At 44.8% G+C, this 27,044-nt stretch overlaps 1 protein-coding gene across 1 annotated transcript; it reads right to left on the minus strand.

The window, feature by feature from the left end:
- Positions 1–221: 221 nt before the first annotated feature.
- On the minus strand, positions 222–22,851 carry FRRS1L (ferric chelate reductase 1 like). The gene is made up of 5 exons (XM_080820156.1): positions 22,436–22,851; positions 10,431–10,515; positions 8,027–8,165; positions 4,435–4,681; positions 222–1,123 (listed from the first exon to the last, which is right to left on the minus strand). Exons 1-5 carry the CDS (start codon positions 22,671–22,673, stop codon positions 951–953), a joined length of 882 nt encoding a protein of 293 aa, XP_080676282.1. The 5' UTR covers positions 22,674–22,851; the 3' UTR covers positions 222–950.
- Between the last annotated feature and the right edge of the window lie 4,193 nt (positions 22,852–27,044).

Here is a 27,044-nt window from a genome sequence, read left to right on the forward strand (position 1 = left end):
AAATCTCCACAATCTCCAAAAATGTTAATGTATTTTCAAAATGCCTTAAACTTTTATTAGGATGATTTGTCTATTATAATACATATTTAATCATACTCAGTAGATGTTGACTCTGACAACAGAATTAGCTGTAACCATAGTTGAACTGTTTAATTCATAAAATATAGTGATAGAAGAGTCTAAATTCTAACAGCTAAGAATGCCCTTATTTTTTTTTTAATCATTAGTAGAGTTTTACATCTTCAGGAACACTCACAGTTCTGTTTCTAACCTTTCCAAACAGCAAGAGAAAAATATTTTCTCATAACTACTCACTGACTGAGAAGACATTTCCAGTAAGTACGGACCATTTTCTTATCATTGCAAACTTTCCCATTCTCCCCATCAGCTGTGTAAATATCCAAACGTATTTATGGAAATTTGAAACTTCTCCCGACTAAAAGGTTGATCGTGAACTAGGGCCACCCAGTAAAGTTCTCTTTAGTAATGCTCCAAGTAACTCTCCTGAGCTGTAGTTGGAAGAATAAAGGTCATTTAGAATCCATGTGCCCAGCTCTTTCTCTACCTTATTATGCATTATCTGACCAAGTAGCCAAGGCCACATGGCACGCAGGTCACCAAAAAAGGCAGCTTCCTCGACTTCAAAGCCCATTCAGTAAGATGGCCCTAACAATTTTCATCAAGCCAACTCAGAGATGTTATGAAGCTCAAATAAGAAAACACATGTGAAAGTGCTTAGAAAAAATTTTGAGTACTTTCCAAAAGTATGGGATCAATATTAAACAATCCTCTTTGATTAGAAAAGCAGCTTGCTCTTTCTTCCAAAAAACTGAAATCACAGGAGTCTTTTTTTAAATAAGAAAAGCCAAAATTATACTGCATATTCTTTAAAAATATATTTATACTAAAGACTTTCTAATCTATTTAATATGTTGGCTTTGCAGCTGTAGTTAAGGGGTTCCCATCAATAAGTAGAATGTCAGGGCAACAATTAGAAGCAAACAAAATGGAGAGGAGAAGGTTTGATAGGCAGCTGATGGCATAAAAATGTCTTCATACTTGTAAATACTGACAACACGTTCTGAAGTTGGTGGTGAGTCTATGTCGTGTCGGGTGATAGAGCCTTTAAGAAAGAAAGAGGAAGGGGTCAGTAAAAAAAGAAAAGAAAGAAAGAAAAGAAAGATTTAAAATGACATATGCAAACAACGGAGAGACCAGACAAGTCTTTAGCATTGAATCCATAAGCCGAGATTATAAAGATCTGGAATCAGGTAGTAGAGCTATCAAAGAATTCTCTGTAACTGTATCTATATAGGAATAGAAAGAACATCGAAATTACCTAAATTTGCCCCCTAAAGACTGGTTCTCATGGATCCAGACACCCAGTACCAGAACAACATTATGGATCTCTCCACTTCACCCCACTTTGTTGGTTTTTCGTATCATATAAGTGCCCACTTTCAAGGTCTCTAATGGGTTTCATCTCACTAATACCATAAGGAAAACTGTATGTTGATTTCAAACAGCAAGAGCTACTATTTTTTCCTTCAAATGTATCTTTCCTCTATGGGTCATCAACCACTCCTGACCACGCTCTCCTTCTAGATGGAGGTCTCTGTCACTGTCTGTGGGTAATGAAGTGGTGGCCGGCCCAGGTCAGACCAGAGAGCGTGCAGGTATGCGGTGCACACGTCTGTATGACTGAGAGGCAGAGGGAGGTAGCAGGAGGGTTAAGATACCAAACAAGGGTTTGGACAAGAGACATTTTTTTTTTAACCTGATGAGACATGTAAAGAGGGAAAGGCTGTGTGCATGGGATGCTTAAAAAGCTGAAGCTGATTCCAAGTGCCAGGCCTCCTGAATAAGCCACATGGAAATTGGGTTAGGGGGACTACAGGGGTATGAGTTCAGTGCAAAGCTCTCCTAGGAAACAGGGCTCAGAGTGAGTGTTCTTTAAAGTCCTATCTGCTAGGGAAGCCCAGCCAAACTGGACACGTTAGTTCCCTGCTCCAACCTCTGTGCTGGCTCCTTTTAGCGCAAGTCAAACTCAGGCTGGTAGAGATTTTTCTTTCAACAGACACAACCCCCTCTCCCCTATCCAACCGAACCTCCCTCACTGGTCATGTACATGGGCTCCTAGGCTTATCCATGCAGCTCCACTTCCCTTAAGGGAAACCTAATCCCACATCCCCTTTAAGCTTAAACTCTAGCCCCTTTGAGAGACTTTAAGAGAACAGATAGGGGCCACCTGGGCGGCTCTGTGGGTTAAAGCCTCTGCCTTCGGCTCAGGTCATGATCCCAGGGTCCTGGGATAGAGCCCTGCATCAGGCTCCCTGCTCAGCAGGGAGCCTGCTTCCCCCTCTCTCTGTCTCTGCGTGCCTCTCTGCCTACTTGTGATTTCTGTCCGATAAATAAATAAAATCTTTTAAAAAAGAGAGAGAGAGAGAGAATGGATAGGATTTGATCAATAGAGAGGGATTTAATCAGTAACGGGTGCACAAGCCTGTATACAGGGTAGGAACAGGCCTGTTCTGTTTGGGGACAATGAGAACACCTAGAGTCTTGGAGGGCTGATCAGGCAAAGCGGGGTCAGACTTGAGGAGGGCCTGGAATGTCAGGCTGTTCTTCCATTTATATCAGACGATGACTTTCCCAGGTACAGCACTTCCCAATTTGTAAAGGAACTTCAAATACTTGTTTTCATTTCATGTTTACAATGATCCTTTGACATTGGTATTCTCATCATCCCCTTTTTAAACACCAAGAAACTGGGAAATAGGCGTTTAGATGAAAGCTGGGTATAGCAACCAATGGGGAAAACACACACTCAATTCTAAAGTTTTAGGCTCCAAATCCCATGATTTTAAATGGGTTCATTTCTCCAGGCTGAGATATCATTTATTTCTGTGAGTCCTGAAAGTACTCAAAGATATAACTGCAGATCCATTGTTGGGATCCTGGGAAATAAGCAAAATGGAAAGGTGTCATAAATCTGGAGGCACAAAAATGTTTTCCAATTAGAAATAGGCAAAAAAAAAAAAAAAAAGGGGGTGCCTGGGTGGCTCAGTCCGTTCAGCATCTGCCTTCAGCTCAGGTCATGATCTCAGGGTCCTGGTATGGAGTCCCACATAGGCCCGCCTGCTCAGCAGAGAGCCTGCTTCTCCCTCTCCCTCTGAGCCTCCCCCCTGCTTGGGCTCTCACTCGCTCGTGCGCACTCTCTCTCTCTCCAAACGAAAAAAAAGAAAAAGAAACGGGCAAAGAAGGTATAAAATCTCCAGACCAATCAATGGAAACTCCTACAAGGACCATGAACAACTCACTTCCGTTCTTAGGCCGTTAGGCTTGACCAGCCAGGAGGAAGGCTGAAGACGCCATGTAACTTGATTTTGGCAACCTCCCAAAGGTCTCATGATATCCTTGAGTCCTTGTGGGGGATCTGCTGAAGAGCCGTGCCACTCAAAGTGAGGTCCCAGTGATGCAGCGTTCACCGGGAAGCTGGTTAGAAATGCAGAGTCTCAGGTTCCGCCCCAGACCTACTGATACTGCATTTTTGAATATTGCCAGGTAATTCCTGTACACGTTAAAATTTGAGGAGTGATGGGCTAAATTATACGATAATTTGGTAGATTTGTGACTACCAGAATAGTCATAAAGTGAACACTAACGGGATGGTTGGTGTCAGTCTCTACAGAAACCTCCAGATGTCCTTTCCTGTTCAATATTTTTTATATTTATTTTTCTTTTTTTAAAAGATTTTATTTATTTATTTGACAGAGAGAGAGCACAAGCAGGGGGAGCAGCAGGCGGAGGGAGAGGGAGAAGCAGACTTCAGCTGAGCTAGGAGCCCGATGCGGGGCTTGATCCCAGGAACCTGGGAACATGACCGGAACCGAAGGCAGATGTTTAACCAACTGAGCAACCCAAGCGCCCCATATTTATTTATTTTCAATATTTTTTATTCTGAGTGTATAAGCGCTAAGAGTACTCACTGACTTTGGAGTCAGTGAGACCTCGGACTGAATTTTAGTTCTTCCGTTAATTGGTTGTATAGCCTTGAGCAAGTTCCTGAAACTCTCCAAAATGAGGATGATAGTATCTATACCGCTTAAGGATGTGGTGAGGAGTAAATGAGAATGTTGTGAGAATTTGATACAACACGTACCCCCACATTAGCAGACCCATGATCTAATCTATTCCATTAAGCACAGAGCTCGTCATGTACTACCTTGTACTGTGCCAGCTGTGTACACGTATTACTTGTCCATTTGTATGTCCATGTGTGTAACAAGTCCATTACAACTTCCTAAAGGCAGGATCCTATCTCCTTTTTCTTTTACTCTATCCAAAGGGCTTATCGCTCTCTTGCCCAATAAATAATGAATGCAAGCAAAGCAGTGTCTGGAGTTTAATCCAGATGCCAAAATGTAAGCTTACCCTGAATGGCTGGACCCCAGGCAAACAGATAATACCAACTCAAATGCAGATCGACAATTGTCTCGTCTCTGGGAACGTTCACGGGGCGTTTAAATCTGCAGGTGACCCGATTGTTCTCAAAAACCCCTTCTTCATCTCTGGCGGGATTTCTCTGGATCTCCTTGGCCCACTGGCCTACATTATAGAAGTGCTGTATGCGGACCCTGCCATTGTCATCGTGGACACAGGCCATGACGTCATCACCACCCTGCATGGAAACAATGAAGGAAGGAGTCAAAGGTGCGTCTTTTACAAACTTCTCTGCTAGAAAGAAATTTCACTCAGATATATCTGCCTCATTATCTCTGTAATTTGAAACCTCACCTCCCCAAATTATTTTTATTTAAAAAGCTTTAATTGAAAAAAAAAAAAAAAAAGCTTTAATCAGGGTGCCTGGGTGGCTCAGTGGGTTAAAGCCTCTGCCTTTGGCTCGGGTCATGATCTCAGGGTCTTGGGATCGAGCCCCACATCAGGCTCTCTGCTCAGCGGGGAGCCTGCTTCTCCCCCCCCACCCCCCTGCTCCGCCTGCCTCTCTGCCTACTTGTGATCTCTCTCTCTGTGTCAAATAAATAAATAAAATCTTTAAAAAAAAAACAAACTTTAACCAAGTGACCATAGTTAGCATTCCAAGAGTGGACATCAAGTGCCTCCTGACATGACGTTCAAAGAATAGATCACCAGCGATTTAGTACTCCTGCTGAAGATGTACACCGAACCTAATCATGAAGAAACAAACCCAAACTGAGAGTCATTCTACAAAAAATCATTATAAAAAGTATTACAAGACATGCTTGTAATCTTCAAAAGAGCCAATGTCACGGAAGACCACACACACACACACACACACACACATAAAATAAAGAAACAATTTCAATTAAAAAGACAAAGCATTCATGACAACTAGTAAAATTCCTAGACAGAATCCTAAGTCATAAAATAAGAATTTCTATAAAAGGTAGTTTTATACGGGCAACACTGGAAAATGGGCACAATGTTTGATCATACTATCATGTTAATGTTAAACTTCCTGACTTCAACGAATAGATTGACTCTCCAAAGTTTCCAGGAAATAATAAAAATAATAGCAAGTAGCAGCAGCAGCAGCAGCAGCAGCACGGGAGAGAGATAAAGCACGTGTGGCAAAATGTCATCATTTGTGGGAAAAAAAAAGTTCTGGACATGGACAGCGGTGATGGTTGCATGTGTGAACATAGTCAATGCCACTGAGGTGTACATTTTTAAATGGTTAAAATGGTAGATTTTACATTTATGTACATTTACTCTGTAGGGGGTCCTGATAATGGGGAAAACTAGGCATGTGTGAGGGCAAGGGTATATGGAAATTTTCTGTGCCTTTCTTCAATTTTGCTGTGAACCTAAAACTGCTCTAAAATATAGTCTCATTAAAAAAAAAAAACAGGGGTGTCTGGGGACTCAGTGGGTTAAGCCTCTGTCTTCGGCTCAGGTCATGATCGCAGGGTCCTGGGATCGAGCCCCGTATCGGGCTCTCTGCTCAGCGGGGAGCCTGCTTCCCTCTCTCTCTCTGCCTGCCTCTCTGCCTATTTGTGATTTCTGTCTGTCAATGAATAAATTAAAAAATCTTTAAAAAAAAGAAAAACCTATAATGTACCGTTTCAAAAAAAAAGTATAAGGCTCTTAAAAAGAGGTTCCATTTTGCTTTTCCTTTACATCAGGTTTTGAAAACAATTTTCATCTGCGCTTGGAATAAAAGGAGAAGAAAAGAGAGACTTACCTCTTAAAGGCCTTCAGATAACAAAATGTCAAACATAGGGGTGCCCGGGTGGCACAGTCGGTTAAGCCACCAACTCTTGGTTTTGGCTCAGGTCATGACCTCAGCGGCCTGGGATCAAGCCCTGAGTCAGGTTCCTTGCTCAGGGAGGAGTCTGCCTGAGGATTCTCGCTCTCCCTCACCCCTCCCCACTCACGCTCTCTAAAATAAATATATTTTTTTCAAAAAATGTCAAACAAAATTCGAATGCCCCTTACTCAACCACCCTCCTCTGAGCACCCTAATCTTAACAGGCTACACCATGAACACAAATGCATTCTAGGACAGGAAATGGTCATTTGCATTGCAAGCCAGCTTCTGGGATGGCACACACCTGCTGTTTCTCTCACTGACCCTAAAGTAGGAGACAAGACATGCAGATTCATATCCAAGCAGTCTTACCAGTTAGGCCCATTGTCTTACTGCCAAGACTGGCTTTGGTAGAAGCTCATCCTTCTGGTGACCTTTCCAAGAGCAAAGCCCCCAGAGCTCTGACTGCTTAGCCTGATCCCCCAGTCTCTACTTAATACCCACTTACAACCTCTCCCAGATCCACCAGTGAACACTTTCAGCACTACCTTCAAAGCATATCCCAAATCTGAGCACTTCTCACCACTCTCATTGCTGTTAAGCTGATCTGAGCTGGCCTCCTCTCATTGCGGGAGCCTGAGGGCAGGCCAGATGAAGAGGGGGAGGCTCCTCATGGCAGAGCAGCAGCCTATGCAAACGTACAGGGGCCCCGCATCAGGCTGTCTGCTCAGCAGGGAGCCTGCTTCTCCCTCTCTCTCTCTGCCTGCCTCTCTGCCTACTTGTGATCTCTGTCTGTCAAATAAATAAATAAAATCTTTAAAAACAAATAAAAGTACAGGGGCCCAAGAAAGTCTGGCTGTCTGGGAAGCACCCTGGCACAGTGAGATGGCAAATGATGGTATCACACAGGGAAGAGGGAAGAAGACAGCTGAGACACAGAGAGAAGCAAAGGTAAGAGACAGACAGCTGCCTGGGGTCCACACGCTCTGCCTGGTCCTGCTCTGGGTTCCTGGTCTTTCTGAGGTTCAGAGGTGTACTGTGGAAGACTGAATTGTTGGGTTCGAGTCTTCATTCCCCAGTAGTACTATAACATACCTGCCCCTTCACGGGGCCTCTTGGGCGGGACAGTGAACTTTCCAATCCCTTCATTCTGGGCTTGGCTGTGTGACTCACTTTGGGCAATGAAATGTTAGCAGATGTGACGTGAGCAGAGGTTTGAAATAGGCTTGGAGGTCTCTTGCCCTTCTGTCTCTGCCTTGAGAATGACCTGCCTTGGTAGCTGCTAGTTCTAGAATGAGAGAAAACCCGAATCCAACTCATGCGCTGGAGTCAAGCCCAGCTGAACCCTAACCAAGTGACACACACGTGAACAGGAAATAAATGCTTCTAAACCTTGTGGTTTGGAGGCTCTTCTTGCAACATTACTGCCCGAATAACTAACAAATGCAGGTACCACACGATACCTCATATTTCTGTAACCAGCCCTTCCTTTTCTGTTTAAGCTAGTTTGAATTTCTTTTTCACTGGCCATCAGAGAGCCATAACCAATATAATTGATATACTGCTTTTATCAACTTATTTCCCTTGCTTTGAAAAAGAAAACCAAATGCTGGAGATGCTCATATTTCACGGTGGCATGGTGGCTGGGAGAAACCATGCCCGTTCTCCAAAATCTAAAGTAGCACAACAAACTAAGGGGGAAAAAATCATCTTTTATCACGATTTGCGTCTTACCATTTTCTTGTCTGAAGAGAATCCAACTGCCACCCAACCATCTGTGTCAGCACTCAGCTCAAATTCCACATCGGCCCCTATCATCCGGTAGCTGAGGAAGTAGTCACAGGTCTCCGCGTTACAGCCCGGCTTGCCGTATCTATAGGATAGAACAAAACAGAGCACTGCTGCTTCATCTTCTTATTTGCAAAACATTAAGAAGGCAACAATGTATCAGGCAGAGTGAAGCAAGATTACCAAATGAATGAGATCCTTGCTACCAGGAATCTGAAAACCACAGTTTCACTTGGGAGAGATCTTGGAAAATATCTGCTCCTTTTTACCTACATAGAACCTGAGGACCAGTGATGGGAAGGGGCTTGCTTGCATAGTGAGTCAGTAGCTGCAAGAGTACTTGAACCTGGGCCTCCACTCCCAGCCAGAGTTCTCAACATTATATTAGAGTTTCTCAGATATTCATTAGGACTGAGTTCTTTCTGAATCCCTTTCAGGGGAAGAAATTCTCAGAGTTAATAAACTGTCTTTGTGAATTAAATATATACCAGTTCTTTTTCACCTACAAGTTTTCATAAACTAAATTAACAAAAACTCACAGATTAAATATAAATCAAACTACAGACCCAGGAACATGTAAATTCGAGCATTTGGGTAATGGATGGTGTAGTCTTACTGAAGGTAGATTTTGCTTACCTGCACAGGCCATATCTCACTATACTGCGCAGGGTCTCTTGGTTGAACATGTTCTTTACTACTAAACATGATTCCACTTTCCTCCGCTTTTATCTGTTTGAATGGCTGCAAAACTCTCATACATACCTCAAATGAATACCTCATTTGGTATTCCCTGAGCATGAATGCATCATTTATTTATAAAATCTGCCCTGGCTCTATCGGGCTATCACACAATTACAAATCAGGACAGCAGAGTACTGAACGGTATAAACTGGTTATCCACATAATCCGATTATGCATACATTCATCATTTTAAGGGGCATGATTGCAATGGAAACACAAATTTAAATTTTCATCCAGAGGACTTGTGGATCCCTTAAGAATCGGAAAGCCCTAATGAGAGGGACATTGCTTCATGCTATTTTCAGAAGAACAGAAAACTGTAGCAATGGGTGGGACAAGGGAAGCTCAGGCGGAAGGTACCTGAAGGAACAGGACACAAAGCTGCCAAGTACTGACTGAGGGGAGGCAAGGAACATACCAGCAGGCTGGCAGGGACCCTGAATGGTTGGGAAGAGATGTGAGCTGAGGACAGCGTAGAACCGGGTGAAAACGTTGAGTGGGTGTAAAGAAAGTTAGAGGATTGAATGGGCCAGAAAACAAACCACCCCGAAGACAGCAGGTACCAAAAGTCCTTCCCTTCTAGAAAATGTCTGCCAGTCACCAGAGTTAACATTGCTGACCTGTTTCCTCAATAATAGTATTATTCAGATTCTTAAAAATTCCTTAGAGGGGTGCCTGGGTGGCTCAGTCAGTCAAGCATATGACTTTGGCTCACGTTATGATCTCAGAGTCCTGGGATCGAGCCCCACGGCAGACTCCTTGATTAGCGAGGAATCTGCTTCTCCCTCTTCCTCTGCTCCTTCACCCTGCTTGTGCCCGCCCTCTCTCTCTCTGTCTCTCTCAAATAAATAAAATCTTTAAAGAAAATTCCTTTAAAATACCCTTGTAATCCAAAGAGAACTCAAAACCCCTTTATTTGATTTTTTTCTCCATAGACCTCGAGCACTGAGCAAAAGAAAAAAAATTCAGAACTTTCAGTGCAATGTCCTTTACTCAAGGACAATTTAGTTTAGGAAATAACAGTTTCAAAGAGGAGGTGGCTTTTCCAACAAAGTGGGGCTGTCTGGATGGGAGGCTCACTGTCTATATCAGTGTTTGCTAGCTACGGGCCATCATGTCTTGATAGAGCATGACTAGTAATCACATGGGGACGCCTAAACCTGACATACCAAACTCGCTACAATCATCAGTGTTCGTGACTAGAGAGTATCATCCAGATACCCCTAAGTCATGACTATTTGAAAAGAAATTTGGTCTTAGACGTGTCTATCATGGTCTGTCCCACTCACAGCCCTGCTAGCAAGACACAGCCCATGTCACGTGATTCTTCTTCATACAGCCAACTGGTCAGGAGTAGACACCTGGGCCAACGGCAGTATGGTCATATATGAAAAACCAGAGGACATTCCAGTGCCAAAGAGCCTTTGAGAGCTCGTGGCCTTTGAGACCGGAGACTGGGGTGGCCATCGGAAGCAGGCCACACCCCTGCGGGCACTATGAGGGGGCTGCAGGCCCTTGATTAGAACGAGCTGTACACATCGGAAATACTACCTCGAGAAGTAAATCAGTGCCTTAGCCTTAAAGTTATCCAACTTGCAGATCTACCAACCTAAAGCATCCCTTAGTTTTTCCACAGTCATCCACTTTGATTTTGGCAAATGGATCCACAGGAGGAGCAGTAGGGAAAGGGTAACCTAGACAGTGAGAATAAACAATGGTTAGAAAATCCAGTGACAGCTTTCCCAAGGAGAAATTTTTCTTTTTAGTATGCTGACTATTTTCTATCATGTGTATCTAGAAATGTTTAGGTCCTCAGAAAAGGGCTTCGTGTAAGCCTAATCACCCTCTTCAGGAGGGGAGGGTGTAGGGCACACGTCTTTGAGCCAGTCTTACGTGTGAACGGAGAATTACGTGGCCTCTCCCTCATCATATAGGCAGGGAACACGAGGCAGAGAAGTGGCCTAATTTCATAAAACCATGGGCTCGCCACCATCCCTGGGAGTGTGAACATCACAGTTTTCATACAATAGCTATGCTCTAAAAGGAAAAAAAGTCAACAATGAAATATTTGTTTATCTGATAGTAGAGGTTTTCCATGTATACCTATACAGAATAATAGGATTTCCCCCTTTCTCTGAACTCCCATCTCTCACGAAGTTTATAGGACATTTTCCTGGCTCACTAAATTCTTCAAGCACATCATTTCTAACAACTGAGTCTCTTTCTTGTAAGATTGCTTAACGTCCTAATGCATTCAACCACACACTGAAGGGTAGGCCTGCACTATGCTTTTGGTCTGTGACAGCAAGATTTTTCTCCCCAGCTGTTAACTCCCTGAATATGGGAACCACATGAGGGTCATCTCATGCTCTCTGTCCAGCGTAGTGCTTGGCACTGGATACTGATTACATGATTGTCAAATGAATAAATAAAATCACCCACAGATACTAGGCAATGTAAATAAATAAATATAAGGGGTCCTACCCGGGACCCATGAGCAGAAGGAGCTGTACTAGGGTCCTGAGGAGAGGCCCTTTATATCCTTTCAAGTTGGGAGGGGGTTAGGGAAAGCACAAACCTCCCAGGTATTTTGGAAACAAGGTTTCCAGGGCCTTGAGGACCTTTCCAGCTATGTTGGGAAAAGGTCATTTATTACTGTTTAGTAAAAACTCAGTCATGAGACCCTTCAGAGGTATTATCAGTGGGTTGTATGCTTAGGGGATGATTGTCAATATATACCTTGGTGGGCAGAGATAAAGGAAGTTTCCAAAGGAATTTTTATATGTCAAAGTAGACTACAGGATCCTAGGGGTCGGGCTAAGAGTACCTTTTGCCCTCAGCAAGGTACTAAGGAAACTTACGTAAAGAAACTTAAGTAACTTAAGGAAACCTAAGTAACTTCAGGAAACTTAGTAAGGAAATTTTTCTTTTGCCTTTGTTTCCCACATCACACTAGATTATACTTTTAAAAAAAGCCGCTAGGCCACACTTTCCTGGCACACATCTATACACTTTGGACAGTTCATTTCTACTACCCTAGATCTTGATCCCACGCTAAAATACAGCTCTAGTAGCTTTTTGCCATCTTTAAGTAACTGGGTCAAGTGCATTACTTTTTCTACTTTTATGCTTATTTTATGCTGAGCCCTAAATCTACTTTGGTACTCCAGACTGAGTCCAGCCTTGGAAGAATTTTCTGTTTTTCTCTTAACATTTATTGAGCAACTGCATAACCCTACAAACTATGCTAAGTGTCTTCATGTATGTTCTTATTTCTCACTAAATGCTGAGGCTGTTTTTTTCTCAGAATATTTATCCAGGGATGCAATGACTACTTATGGTTTAAAAATTCTGTGGGGACCTGGGGGACCTGGATGGCCCAGGCAGTTGAGCATCCAACTCTTGATTTCATCTCATGTCATGATCTCTGGGTCGTGAGATCAAGCCCTGCCTTGGGCTTTGCCCCCAGCTGGGAGTCTCCTGGAGACTCTCTTTCTCCCTCTGCCCCTCTTACTCACACAGTTTCACTCTCACATAAATAAACATGTATTTTTAAAGATTTTATTTATTTATGAGAGAGAGATAAAGAGCGCATAAGAGATCACAAGCAGGAGGAGGGACAGGCAGAGGGAGAGGGAGTTGAGCAGGGAGCCCGGCGTGGGACTAGATCCCAGGACACTGGGTTCATGACCAGAGCTGAAAGCAAATGCTTAACCCACTGAGCCACCCAGGGCACCATAAATAAATATTTTTTAAAAAATTCTGTAGGTAACTGAAACAGACAGTCTCTTACAATGCTGCTTCTCAGTTTCCCCATCTTCTTCTGATATCTTTACCACTTCTAGCACCTAGAACAAATACACTGGCATACAGCAGATTTCCATCTCAATAAACACCAGTTATTATTACCATTGGGTTACTATTACTATTAAGTTTTGTAAACTGGAGTGAGAACTCATAACTGTTGGGTAAGATAATCTCTAGAAGAATGGGTTTCTAAGCTCTAGATACAAGCAAGCTTTGGAACAAAACTCATTTATTAACGAACCAAACTACCTTATTAGTGTTGGCAAATGGCTTCTCAGGGGTTTTCTAGCGCTAATTTCCTATTCTCTTTTACGATTCTAAAACTTGGAGTGAGAACTTGTTTTGCCAAATGCTTTTGGGGCGTATCTTTCTCTCTGTTTTTGTAAGATGTTGTATAATGAAGAATTTGACTGGTTTTTGTCCCTGGTCCCTGGAGGAGAGGCTTGGAACTTCCCAGCATGACTGTCTTTGTTATTATTCATGAGCCCTTGGGCTCACACTGGATTTCATGCTAAGAGAGGAGAGGACTCAGGATGGGGGCTGGTCACAGAAAAACCAACCACGTGACTAGAGGTTTGGGGCTGTCAGCTAGCCCCACCTCCGGGGAGGAATGGGAAGCTGGGGACTATATTTAATTACTAGCCAGTGATTAAATCAATAATGCCTATATAATGAGACCCCAATAAAAACTCTGGGCACAAGCTCAATCCCGCTTCCTGGTTGGTGAATAAACTATTACTAGGGAGGGTGACAAGGCCTGATTCCACGAGGAGAGGATATAGGAACTCTGCATTTGGGAGACCCCCAGACTTCCCTCATGTGTGTCTTCACCAGCTGTTCCTGAATTGTATCCTTTGTAGGAAGTACAGTGCCTTCCTGAACTCTGTGAAATAATCGAGTGAATTACAGAACCCGAGGGGGGCTGCGTGTAGCCCCAGGATTCGCAGCCAGTTCATCTACAGTGAAAGCGGTCGTGTTATGGACCACCCCCTTTGGTTTGTGGGGTCCGTGCTAACTCTGGGTTATTAGCACCAGAAATTAATTTCACTCTACTAGTTGGGGTTGGCAGAATAATATTAAACGCAGCAACATTACCATTTCCCCCCTGAATTTAAATGATCTATTTGGCACAAATTTAGTTTGGCCCATGTGCCAGTATTTAAGCTCTCGTCTGTGAGCTACAACCCAGCCTTCTACAGCCAACTCTATGATGGGCTGAGCACTCTGTGAACCACATTTCTCCTTTGCCAACTGGCTAGGCTCTGCCAAAGGGAAACATTGGAGGGAGGCTAGGAGGCAGCAAGAAGGGAAGACCATTCCTTCCTGATGGGGTTTTAGAATATAGGTGAGGTTCTGTGGGGTGGAGTCCAGATCCAATGACCAAGAAAGAATTCTTGAGACGTCGTTGGTGCAAAATAGTGGTTTATTAAAGTACGGGGATAGGACCTGTGGGCAGAAAGAGCTGCTGCCCCAGGGTTGTGAAGGGTGGCTGATTATACACTATGGGATTGGGGGTGGTAAGGAAAAAGGAGTTTCAAAAGGATTTTCATATGTTAAAGACGACTTACAGGATACCAGAGGCCTTGCTGTTGTCAAGTTAAGGTTGTTTTTCCCTCTATGAAGGTTGTTTTTCCCTCTATGTTTTTCCCAACTACGAACATAGTTGGGGAGTTCCTGGAGGAACATTACACTCTCCCCACTTCAAGTGTCTGTCAAGGGGCTGCAGATTGTAAGCATTTAATTGTGTCTACATTTCCTTCTGGAAGCGAGGTTATTGATAGAAATGCTTAGTTCTTATAGATCGCTAAGACATTTGTAAACTGAGGGAGACTCCTGTCTTGCAGGACTGTGATCTCTACAAATGAACTATGTTTCCCCTTTAGGGCAGCCAGGAGTGCCTGAGGAATGTCCATATATGCCATGGTGGGGAGGAGGGTGGTGGTCAGCTTCTGCTTTGTCCTCAGCTTGCCTTCTGTTCCCTCATCGTTTCCAGCTGGATTGCTGCCCACTGCTCCACTCCTCAGTGATCCTGCTTCATCCTTGCCGTGGCAAGTTGGTTCCAGCTTCCAGCTTGCTTTCTAGACTCCCCTAACCAGCCTGACATGCCCTCAAAGGAAGCGGCAGCAGCTGGGCAGAGAGCCCCATTCTCAGAGGATGGGTTGCAGTTTGGGGGGGGGCTTGAGGGGGTCTCTTGGCTGAGCTTCTAGATTCTCACTGCCTCAAGCCCTTCTCTGTGCCCTGACACATCCCACCACCCAGTGCCAGGGGCAGTAGCTGCTTCCAACCATTCTTATCTCTGTGCTCCCTTTTGCTTCTCTGGTCCCCCAACACCTACTTAGATAGCTCCCGGGGCTGGTCATCCTCTTTAGGAACAACAACAACAAAAAGGCTTAGAACTGGTTTCTGTCTTTCTGATCGGATCTTGATGGATAGAGACTGAATGGATTAATCCTTAAATACCAACACAATGGATTTGCAGGCTGCACCTTATCATCCATTCTCTTGGTAACTAGCTAGAGAGTGTCCGTTCAACAGGGTATTTGACAGGCTTCACACAACTGGACTGGCACATTATCTCGATGGCACAATTTTAATTTTTAAGTCTGTAGGTGCACCAAATGAAACGGATGACATTTCTTGGCTTGGCTTGGGACACTCCTAACAGTCTATGCAAAGTGCATCTTCTATTTTCCCCTAATCTGTTCCTAAGCCCACTTTCCTCCTGGTCTAGAGTATTTCCTATGTAACCTTCTGCAAAGCCTGCAGGTTTTAACAAAATGAGCACTCTGACGCATACGTCTTAGAAAAGCAGTATTTTACTGTGCTATACTGAAAGGGGGGTTGGGAGGTAAGCTTCTCATCTGTGCTAGCTCCTCAGAGATCAGGGAACTCTGCCTGCCAGGGTGAGGTCCCGCCTTACTGCAAAAATCCTTTCATGTTCCCAAAAACAACATCCTGAAAGTCTTGCATGATTCCTTTATAAAATAATCACCAAAGTGCCTTCAGCAGACCCTGGATCTACCGTGGAGTCTCCACGTCCAATTTTTCACTGAGCTACCAACACCACCGTGCCACGCTGCCCACAGGCGGCGATGCCCTGGCCATCCCAGGCCACTTAGGAGATATCCGGAAGCACCCAAGCAGAGCAGACTGGCAAAGGCCCACCCCGACTCACCAGTCGCCATCCCTATGTTGATTTCTATACGTGTGTGCTCTTGAAAAGTAGAAGCCTTATGCATGCTTTCAATCTGCATAAGCGATACTGTGTGGTACAGCTTCTCCTACTTACTATTTTCCTTTGGAAATCTATCCCTATATATAAACATGAGACCTGTTATTATTCCTGACTGAAGAGCATTCTCAGATTTTTTTGAAATAACCTCTCGGGGTGCCTGGATGGCTCAGCAGGTTAAAGCCTCTGCCTTCGGCTCAGGTCATGATCCCAGGGTCCTGGGATAGAGCCCCGCATCAAGCCCTCTGCTTAGCAGGGAGCCTGCTTCTTCCTCTCTCTCTCCCTCTGCCTGCCTCTCCACCTACTTGTGATCTCTGTCTGTCAAACAAATAAATAAAATCTTTAAAAAAAAAAAAGAAAGAAAAAGAAATAACCTCTCAATTGCCTTAATGTATGAAGTGCCTTCAATGTTTGCTTCATCAAAAAAAAAATTTTTTTTTTAAGATTTTATTTATTTGACAGAGATCACAAGTAGGCAGAGAGGCAGGCAGAGAAAGAGGAGGAAGCAGGCTCCCCGCAGAGCAGAGAGCCCAATGCAGGGCTCGATCCCAGGACCCTGAGATCATGACCTGAGCCGAAGGCAGAGGCTTTAACCCACTGAGCCACCCAGGCGCCCCCCACCAAAATTTTTTTAATAATGATGAGATGAACTGCCTTACGCGTGCTTCTTGTGGACATATGCAAGAGGTTTTTGTTTTGTTTCAGTAAACCCCGGAGAGCTAGAGCTCGGTCACACCCTTTGTTCCAGGAGGCTCGGTGAGGTCAGTATTCAGCCAGAGGAGAGGGGTCTACCATCCCAGCCCCAGAGCACGAGGTTCCTATTTTCCCTCCAGTCTTGCCTGTACTCGATAGTATCCCACATTCTCAGTATTTTAATTTGTATTTCCCCAAGTACTAGTGCAGCTAAACATCTCGTATCTGTATCAGCCACCTGGCTTTCCTTTTCTATGGTGTGCATATCCACCATCTTTGAGCTTTTTTTTTAAACTTCGTTTTTGGTCTTCCTCATGGGAGTTTATGCGCATTTCTGATACTAATTCACTGTTGGTTCACTGCTGGTTTCACACGCTGCGTTTCTCCCCCCTTCTGGCCTGCCCCCCATCTTGCTTTTTTCTCTGATATCCTTCCTTGGAACAAAATCTTTAAATGTGATGACGTTGGGGAGATAATTTTTCTTCCTTTGTTTTGTGCTTTTAGAGTTTGGTCCCAGAGATTAACCTGCATTCCAAGGACCTGAAGATCTTTCCCTACATGTTTATTTATTAACGTTGTGGTACTGCCTTTCACATCTAGACTGGACCCATTTGGAATTTTTTTTTTTAAGACAATGTGAAGAAAACAGTTCTATTTTTCTCCCTACATTGACTCAATTTTTCTCACTGCCATTTACTCAAATAACTCATCTTTTCGCTTGCAATTTATGAGGACAACTCAATAATGTACTGGTTCTCAGAGGAACATAGGTCTATTTCTGGACTCTCTGCTTTGTTCTCTGGTTTATTTGGTGGTTCCTGAGCCAGGATCAGTGTATGAATTGCCAGGCTTTGTAACGTATCTCAGCAATTCGCAGAACTTGATTCTTCCATGCAAAGGATGGATACTAATTTGTCAAGTTCTCTCCCCAAATACTGTTGGGCTCCTGTATGGAACTGTGGTAAATGAACAGATGAATGGGGGGAGAGCTGACATCTTTGTAATGCCAAGTCACTCCTTCCAAGATCATGATATAGTTCCCATTTATTCATAGTTTTCATATCACTTAATAGTTTAAACATGGTTTCTCCACACAGGACCAGGGCATTCTTTGGTAGGCAAAATTTGGACAGTATACAGATTTTTGTTGCTATTTTAGATATCTTGTTTTGGCATCTTCTAGCTTATTTTTCACTAAAAAAGAAGAGAGCTTTTGGTTTACGTATGTCGATCTTGTCTATGGTAACCGTAAGGCATTCACCTGATTATGGATATGTTGATTCTTTCCAATTTGCTATGTAAATATTCCTATCAAGAGGGCTAGAAAAACATATATTCATACAAAGACTTGTACACAGATGTTCATGGCAGCATTATTCATAATAGCCCAAAATGGGAAATAACCCAAATATCCATCAATTGCTGACTATCTGTGGTTTCCTTTCTTGTCTAATTCCCAGACACTCTCTGTTCCTTTTCTGAAATCCCTTGAGCCTGTTTTGCCATCCTCCGCTGGGTGGTTAATGGCTTCTGGTTTGCTATTTATTGCTTCTAATTGACTGCTTGGCTCACAGCCCTCAGGTATTAATTTAGTCTTGATTCCTTGAAGTTTTAACCAGCAGCTGTCTGTTCAAATCTGAGAACGACTGCACCAGCCTCTTTCTCTTTCCAAACTACATGAATCGTTGTTTCTGCTTATCAGGGTCATAAAATGAAGTACAAAGGTCGAGATTTAGAGAATGTAAAATATGGAAAGCTCCACACACGCATGCATGGCCATCAAGCAAAGCTTTTGCCTTGGCACTCCACCAGGTAGAAAACCCCAGTTCCCCACTAACTGCCTACCCCATTGACTCCAAGCCCCTTTCCTCAAATCTGCCCACCAGTATACCCTATTCAGTCCATCCCACTGTGTTTCGGAGTACAGATCAACAGGGACCCTCTATTCCAAAGAGCTGGACACCCTGTACCATCTTATCCATAAAGGGTATCAACAAATCTACGTAGTACCCTGCTACTTTCTAGCTGTGTGGCTTTCGCTAAGATATTTACATTTTTCCGTGGGTCAGTTTTCTGCACTGACTTAGTGGCAGGGGATGGGGAGAAGGAGAAAATCAGGAAGGCTCCCTGAAAGAGGTGTTAGGAATGTAAGGATGAGTCGTATAGGCTTAAAGAGTGGGAATCCCTAAGAATTCTGAAATCTAGCATAGTTAAGTGGTGCCTGGGTGGGTCAGCCAGTCAAGTGTTCATCTCTTGATTTTGGCTCAGGTCATGATCTCAGGGTCATGAGACGGAGCCCTGCAATGGGCTCCTTGCTGGGCATGGAAACTGCTTACGAATCTCTCTCTCTCCCTCTGCCCATCCCCTCACCCTGCACGTTCTCTCCAAATAGCATAGTTAAACCAAAACATAAAACAAATTTTTAAAAATGAACATGTTTAGGGGGTAATTAAAGATGCCAAATTAGCCAGCTTTCAGCTCTGGCTTTGGAGGTCTTGGGCTATCAGGACACTGGAAAAATGGTTTCTAGACAGGGTGGGTGATGGTCAGTGGGCTTTCTGGAAGTTTCAGTGAATTCTCCGTCTCCATTAGTCTAATTCCCTTTTTTGGATTTACATACTACCAGGCCATCTTTTCATTGAAAACTCAGTTAGTTGGCTACTTTGAATCTGAAAAAAGGGTCCCCTGCATAGAAGAAACATTTATTCTAATCACTAGAAAAAGACAGCCCCATTTGTACTGATAGAAAGAAAGTAATTTTTAGCGTGCTGGGTGGCTTAGTCGATTAAGTGTCTGCCTTCGGCTCAGGTCATGATCTTAGGGTCCTGGGCTTGAGCCCCACGTCAGGCTCCCTGCGGGGGTCTGCTTCTCCCTCTCCCCCCTCCATCCCCACCCCTCATGTTCTTGTACTTTCTCTCTCTATCTCAAATAAATAAATAAGATCTTAAAAAAAAAGAAGAAGGGGGTGCCTGGGTGGCTCAGTTGAGCATCTGCCTTCAGCTAGGGTCATGGTCGCAGGGTCCTAGCTGTTTCTCTCTCTGCCTGCCATACCCCCTGCTTGTACTCCCTTCCTCCATCAAATAAATAAAAATACAATCTTAAAAAGAAGAAGAAAGAGTAGTTTTAAAGGCACTATTTCTACCTCTTCGCTTGCCACTTCCTTCAAAATCAATCTGGGTCCATCCTTCTCCATTGAATTTATCTTAGGAAAATTCACCTCTCATTTCCTGAATCCATCAACTATTTCAAGCCGTCACACTACTGGGCCTCACCAAGGCTTGGGACACTGCATCCTGACATCCCCTTTCCCTTCACCTTCTGGGTTAGAACATCCACCTGGGACATTTGCCTGGTCTGCTTCTCTCGCTCTGCCGGTACCCTTTAAGGCAATGTCACTGATTATTTCTAAGGATCTGGAGAAAATCTCTATTGAAGATCCATAGGGCTAAAACCCAGGCCTAGGGTTATCTAGTGGAGGTGCTGCCTCTGAGAGGCTCAAACCTTCCCACTAGCACCCACCAGCCGGATGTAGGATCTGCATTTGAAGATAGTGAAAGTGCTGGAGAGAAGAGATTTGCGAAGGGGAGGAGTAAGAGATGTCTGTAAAAGGAAGTTGGTCCAAAGAGAACATTCCAGATAAACGAGCTGAGGCTTCCTCCATTGAGCAGGCTGGAACCATCATGGATTTCTGGGGGTCAGAGTTGAGCCTCAGGCTGCATGTACAGAACTGGTGAGAGGGGTAAGCAGACAAATCAGGGATTTGTACACACATCGCCTGCCCTTTTGCCCTGTGGGGTCACCTCACCTAAATGTCCTCCCTCTTCTGGCTCATCAAAGGCTTTCATACTTCCTAGCTCAACTCTATAAAGTCTTCCTTATGGCTGCAGCCACCAGACGTCCATGTTCATAAAACCATCTGGACTCTACAACTAACTTCATCCTCTCTGTATACACGAACGGACATAGAGCATCTGACCTTGATCTCCTCTGTCTGTTAGAGACATGTGCCCAATGAGAATATGAGCTCTCAGGTGCCATGAGTGAGTCACCCGGCAGCATGCTGGACTGACTACGAACAGAATAAATATGTATTAGATGCTTTCAGAAACAGATGGGCTTTGAAATGTTTGATCCTTTTCAGAGTGATAATGCTGCTTCTGCTTGTCCTTCCCCAACCCCGCCCCCGTCCCTCCTCCTACCCAACCACATGGCTGCCTGGCTAGGAGACTACATTTCCCAGCCTCTCTTGCAGCTAGGTCATGTCATTATGTTCTTGCCAAAGGAATACAAAGAGCGGTGACCTGTGCCACCAGCCTAAAAGGTAATGGTCTGTCCTGAATTTCCTCTTTCTCCTTTCCTCAAGCTTGAACAAGGACATTCAAGCAACTCATCTTCTACCACGCCGACGAGGATAAAACTTTACTGGATGGAGGAACAAGATGGAATGACCTTGTGGAACAGAGCTGTCCCAACGGCCCAGACCAGTCAGATTCATGTGAGAAAAAAAATAAAGTACCTTATTTAAGCCACTATATGTAGGGGTGTCTGTTTCAGCACTTGAACCTCTACCCTATTAATATATTTCCCCAAATCCAACCTTTCCATTTCAATACAATAATTCCAACTTTTTTTTTAACTGGGCATATTGCCTCTCATCTAAAAGGCTACCATTCCCAGTCTCCTTTGCATTTACATGTGGCCACGTTGTGGCCAATGAAGTATAATTGTTCTATGGGACTTCCGAGTAATCTCCTTATAAAATAGTTAGTGACCTACTTCCCACTTTCTCTTTCCCACTGTCTGGACTGTGAATGTAGTGGCTGGAGATCAAGCAGCCATTTTGGACTATGAAGTTTCAGGCTAAGATCTGCGAAGAAGCAGAAGACCAGGATCCAAGGTCTCTGATGAGGATGGAACCTCCAATACCAGCCCACACAGCCTACTTTTAGATTTCTTTAAATGACAGAGAAACTTCTATCTTATTTAAGCTATTAATGTGTCCTTGTTGTATACAGCTAAACCAGATCCTTCATAACAAGTATACACAGCCTCCTATCAGTTGCAGGAATATTTCAACCCCAATTTAATTCTTGCATATTCCTCTTAGCATAAAAATAGGAAAATCATTACTTTCCAAACTGGAGAAGAGGCCAGTTTCTATACCTTCTACACAGAATCAGCTTGGCTTTTGTGCTCACTAAAGCAACTCCACAGGGAGGTCTGGAGCTGAAAAACCCCTAGTCTCTGGGCCCAGCAGCCCCCAACAATGGTGGCTCACAGCAGGGAACCCTAACACGTGTGGTAACAGAAAAGAACTGGGATGGAAGTCGGGACAGAAATAGGCCCCAGCTAGGATGGCACGGCAGTCAGCAGGAACAGAACGCTGAAAGGTTGGGGCGCTAGTCTCTGCAAATTTAGGTCAATACAGTCAGGAGAAAATAAGACAACATCACTTTAAATTGTGATTTCTAATTCCCACCAGCTCCCCTGATCTCACACACCCCAGGCCAGATGGCAGCCTCCTCCCCTACCACGCGTTACCCCAACCCCGGACAGGGAGAGTGGAGGCCCGAGCCAAGAACTGGGGGAGCCCAGGCTCAGCCCCACCTGTCCTCAGCCTCCCAGGGCTCCGCTGACCACCTCCTTCTCCTGGCCTCAGTCTCCCTACCTGTAAAGCGGGCGGCGGGTGGAAGGCGCTGACAGCTCTTCGGGTGCCTCCTGCAGGCCGGCGGGTGTCTGAGCAGTGCGCTCCCGATTCCAGTCCCGCAGTCCCAGGGCTACATCCATTGGCCTCCTTACCAAACCGCCCCTCCGGCCGCCTCGGTCCCCCACCCCCACCCCGCGTCTCCCTCCCGCAGCCCCTCACCCTCTCGCAGCCTCACCCTCCTCGGACAGGTAGCGCAGGTCGTAGAACTCCCCGGCGAAGGTGCCATAGGAGGAGTCGTGGCGCGGCACCGACTCGTCGGCGCCCGTGTCCCCCCGCCCGCGGCCCCGGGGTCCCCGGCCCCCGGGGCCCGCGCCGTCGTCTGCGGGGCTGGCGGCGCAAGTGGTGGGCCCGGCCAGCAGCAGCAAGAGCAGCGGCACCCAGGCCCCCGGGCGCTGCCGGGGCGGTCGTGCCATCGCTGCGCACCGATCCCGCAGCCAGGCCGCTCGGGGCCGTAGCGGGGGCGCCGCGGGCGCCGGGCGGGGACTGCGCCGCTACCGCTGCCGCCGCCGTCAGCACGCGCCCGCCCCCGCCCGCAGCCCGCGCGGCCGCGCAGCCGCCGGTCCCCGCCGCCGCGCGCCTCGCTCTGCGCATCCTCCAGCCGGCGCGATGCGTCCGCTTTCTCCTAGCATCGTCTTCTCCCGGCTCGGACTCTCTGCTAGCGGTTTCCCTTCCTCCGTCCTTAATTCCAGTCTCCCCATCCGCTCCCTCCCTCCCTCCACGAGTCCCTCCCCTACCACCAACAGATGTGGCCCTTCTAGACCCTTGCTTCCATGTGGTCCGCGGACCTGCTGCATGGCATCCCCAGGAAGCTCGCTGGCACCACCAATCCCAGGCCTCACTGCAGACCCACGAATCGGGATATGCCTATTACCAACATCCCCAGGAGACCTCAGTGCACATCCAGTTTAAGAAATGCTCCCTGGAGAGTGTACCTTGGACACACCTTGCCAGAATTGCTGCCTCCCCCGTTATTTTGTTCCAGCACTTTTTGTTTTATATAAAGCACTCATTGTACCCATAATTTCTTGGGATGATCACAGAGGTGAGTTGAAAGAGCAGGTTCCCCGCACTCTAGATAGGTAAACTGAGATGCTTAGAGCCAGAGCGGAAAATAGAACCCAACTCTTGGGCTGGATTCAGTCCTTCCTCCCAGACTTGAACTGTGTAATCAGCAGACACTGCTGGCGCCCTTGCATAACATAACCCCTTCAAAACGAGGCAGCTGGTTTACCCCGTTTCCGTGCAGCAAGCAGCACAGACCTTGGCAGACCACACCATGCCTGATGACCCCCCGGAATTCTCCACTTTCTCAAATCCATTCCTGCTGCTTGCAGTTCACTTGTTGCTTGTTTACTCAGCCATTTATCCACACCACCCACTTAGGAGAGGCTGGGTCCTGGAATTCTTTTGGTGGTTTTGGAGTGATAACTGCTAAACTGTTTTCTGTTAGAAAACATGGACATAATTCTTTTCACGCATTGCAGACCCAGCATTTTAGCCTTTTTCTATTTATTTTTATTTCACTGCATAAACAAAGAAAATACTTAGGGAGGCAAAAAAGCACAGAGGTTCCAAATGCAGGCCCAGAAGTCAGACTGTGTGGAGTGGTATATGAGTAACCTCTGTGAAGGCAAGGAAGGCTCGGTAAGATGCAGAGGTGAGGCTCGATAGGGTTTGATGCTACAGATGGCATGAATGAATATGCGTAAGATTACAAAATACAAATATTCAGAAAGAAACTCATGATTGAAACCTTTTTTGAACCGTGGGAGATGGAAGATGGGGTTGAAGTCGTAAAAAGTGCTATGTGACCCAGAGGTCAGTTGTTTGCCTTTGTGTATCAGCTGATGCCGATGGTGAATTGTCCAAATGAAGTTTAAACATGTTTAGCTTGACAGGTGTATCAGGTGTAATTCGTGAAAAGCTTGGGCTTTACTAGGTTTCCTATTACACCAGTTGTTATGAGAAGTGGATCTGATTTATTGTTTGAAAACAGATAAGATGAACTGTAATTGCTTAAGAAAATCGAAACGGAGACTTCTTCCCTCCAAAAAACATAGCTTTGCAATGCATTACATTTTAAAATATAAAAAAGCCAGTTGAAAATCTGCTAACATGTAATTCTTTAAGGAAAAAAAAAAAGCTCATTCTTAAAAATTGCAAAGATATGGTGTGTTATAAATGGACCTACATTTAGCAAAAATCAATGAATCAAAAAAGCAAGCATTGGACTTCTGGTTTCAATACTGAGGCTTTGGTTTTAGAATATAAGCTGTTATCTTTCATTTTCTTTTTTATTCCCTTCATTTTAATTACTATAATTAACAGTGATGGTGCCAGATAGAAGGCGAATGAAAACCAGGTCATTCTTTCAGAAAATTGGTCTGATAAAACCATGTGGGATTTTTTTTGTAGGAGATGTTTGTGGTGGTGGTGTTGGAGGTGGGTTTGCAACCACAGCCTACAATGAGGCTTGCAGGTAATCTACGGATTTCCACTATTCAGAACCTGAGGTCCATGGACTCAAAGGGGACCATAAATGGGCTTCAGGGGTGGTGTCAGGACCCTTATTGAAAGTGCTGGAACAAGTGAGGAATGGATATTTTTTCTTAAAGCTACATTTTTTTAAAGTTTTTTTTTAAAAGATTTTATTTATTTGACAGAGAGAAATCAGAGCTAGGCAGAGAGGCAGGCAGAGAGAGGGGGGGAAGCAGGCTCCCCACTGAGCATAGAGCCCGATGTGGGGCTCGATCCCAGGACCCTGACATCATGATCTGAGCCGAAGGCAGAAGCTTAAACCACTGAGCCACCCAGGCACCCCCTGGATATTTTTTCTAGGGAGAATCCCCATAGCTGTCATCAGTCATTCAATCTGTATGCCTTGTGAGGGCCTGAAACTATTCTGGTTCTCAATTCCGTACTGTCTTGGCTCTTCCTTTCATGAGATTCTCTCCCATTCACTTAAATTACCTTTTGGGATTTTATTCTTTGTGTTTTCTTTTTAGATTTTATTTTTAAATAATCTCTACATCCAATATGGGGCCCTGAACTCACAATCCCGAGATCAAGAGTCAAATGCTCCACCAACGGAGCCAGTCAGCGGCCCCGCTCTGTGTTTTCTTATAAGTTTTGAGCCCTGGAGGGAGATGTGTTCCCATTCTCAACACATATTCCTCTGTTACATCCCGGGTTTTGCAGAGACCCTCTGCTCCCCAGTAATGTTAATTCACTGAGCAGCCAATCAATACTGTGGTTTTCTGTATAGTGCACATTTTCTGGGGGAGCATTTTTCCTGAACATTCAGAGACTGCTGGCTGAACAAGAGCCATCTATTCAAACAAGAACTTGGAGATGCACTTGAGTTTAATTTCATTTTCATTTTTAAAAGAAAGACAGCACCTTTATTTTCTCTTCTCCTCAAAACCATTTCTCTAACTTGTTTTTCTGTTATAAAAACTCCCCCAAGGGCGCCTGGGTGGCTCAGTGGTTTAAAGCTTCTGCCTTCAGCTCAGATCATGATCTCAGGGTCCTGGGATGGAGCCCCACATCGGGCTCTCTGCTTGGCGGGGAGCCTGCTTCCTCCTCTCTCTCTGCCTGCCTTTCTGCCTACTCGTGATCTCTGTCAAATAAATAAATAAAATCTTAAAAAAGAAAAAAAAAACCTCCCCCAAATCAGTGCTACATTACAGTATCTGACCTGTAACAGGTATACCCATTCTTCTGTCTGGTATATGTGATTTTTTTTTTTTTTTTTACTTTTGGTTGCCATATGACCTCACTACATTCCAACTCAGTTATATACCCAAGAGAGTTGAAAACATGTTCATACAGAAACTTGTACATGAATGTTTATATTATTCATAATAGCCAAAAAGTGAAAGCAACCCAAACGTCGATCAACTGATGAACAGATAAAGAAAATGTGGTAATAGCCATAAATGGTGTGTATTATTCACTCATTAAAGGAATGAAGTGTTGATACATGCTACAGCGTGGACGAGGCTTGGAAACACTGTGGTAAGTGAAATAAGCCTGCCCCCAAGGACCACATATTGTATGATTCCATTTGTATGAAATATCCAGAATAGGCAAATCCATAGACAGAAATCCAGAGACAGAAAGTAAATTAGTGGTTGCTAGGAGGTAAGGAGAGGGGAGAATTGGTAGTGGCTGTAGATAGGGAGTTTCTTTTTGTAACGATGGAGATGTTCTGGAATTAGAGAGTGGTGATGTTTGCATACCGTTGGAAACATTAAAAAAAAAAAAAAACCAAACTGCACACTATAAAATGGTTGAAATGGTGAATTTCGAGTTTTTAAAAAACTGAGGTGGTGAAAGAAAGATAAAGATCTCAGAATATTCCTGCATTCTTCCGAGAATACAACATTTGGGGTGCGTTCAGATGGGGTCTTCTAAATGCTTTAAGGACCTAGTTTCTAAACTCTTCAAACATAAGAATCTTCTCTGCAGGGCGCCTGGGTGGCTCAGTCAGTTAAGCATCTGCCTTCGGCTCAGGTCATGATCCGAGGGTCCTGGGATGGAGCCCCGCATCGGGCTTCCTGCTCATCGGGAAGCCTGTTTCTCCCTCTCCCTCTCCCACTGCTTGCATTCCTTCTCTCACTGTGTCTCTCTCTGTCAAATAAATAAAATCTTAAAGAAAAAAGAATCTTCTCTGCATCTGCGATCCACAAAGTCTGTGAATTGCAGGACCCCCAGGCCCCCTGTGGTACCCTCCCCTCGTGCCCACCAGGAGTCTGTGGTCCAGGGTTCAGGCCCTTGTTCTG

This window comes from Martes martes, assembly GCF_963455335.1.
Source record: "Martes martes genome assembly, chromosome: 12".
In the NCBI taxonomy this organism is placed as follows: domain Eukaryota; kingdom Metazoa; phylum Chordata; class Mammalia; order Carnivora; family Mustelidae; genus Martes; species Martes martes.

Excerpts from the sequence above, each read along its gene's own strand:
- FRRS1L (XM_080820156.1), bottom strand. The coding sequence starts at position 22,673 with ATGGCACGACCGCCCCGGCAGCGCCCGGGGGCCTGGGTGCCGCTGCTC. Across the intron at positions 10,516-22,435 it reads GCGCTACCTGTCCGAGGAGG|GTTACCCTTTCCCTACTGCT; the intron begins GTGAGGCTGCGA and ends CTCACTGTCTAG. Across the intron at positions 1,124-4,434 it reads CTGGGGTCCAGCCATTCAGG|GCTCTATCACCCGACACGAC; the intron begins GTAAGCTTACAT and ends TCTTTCTTAAAG.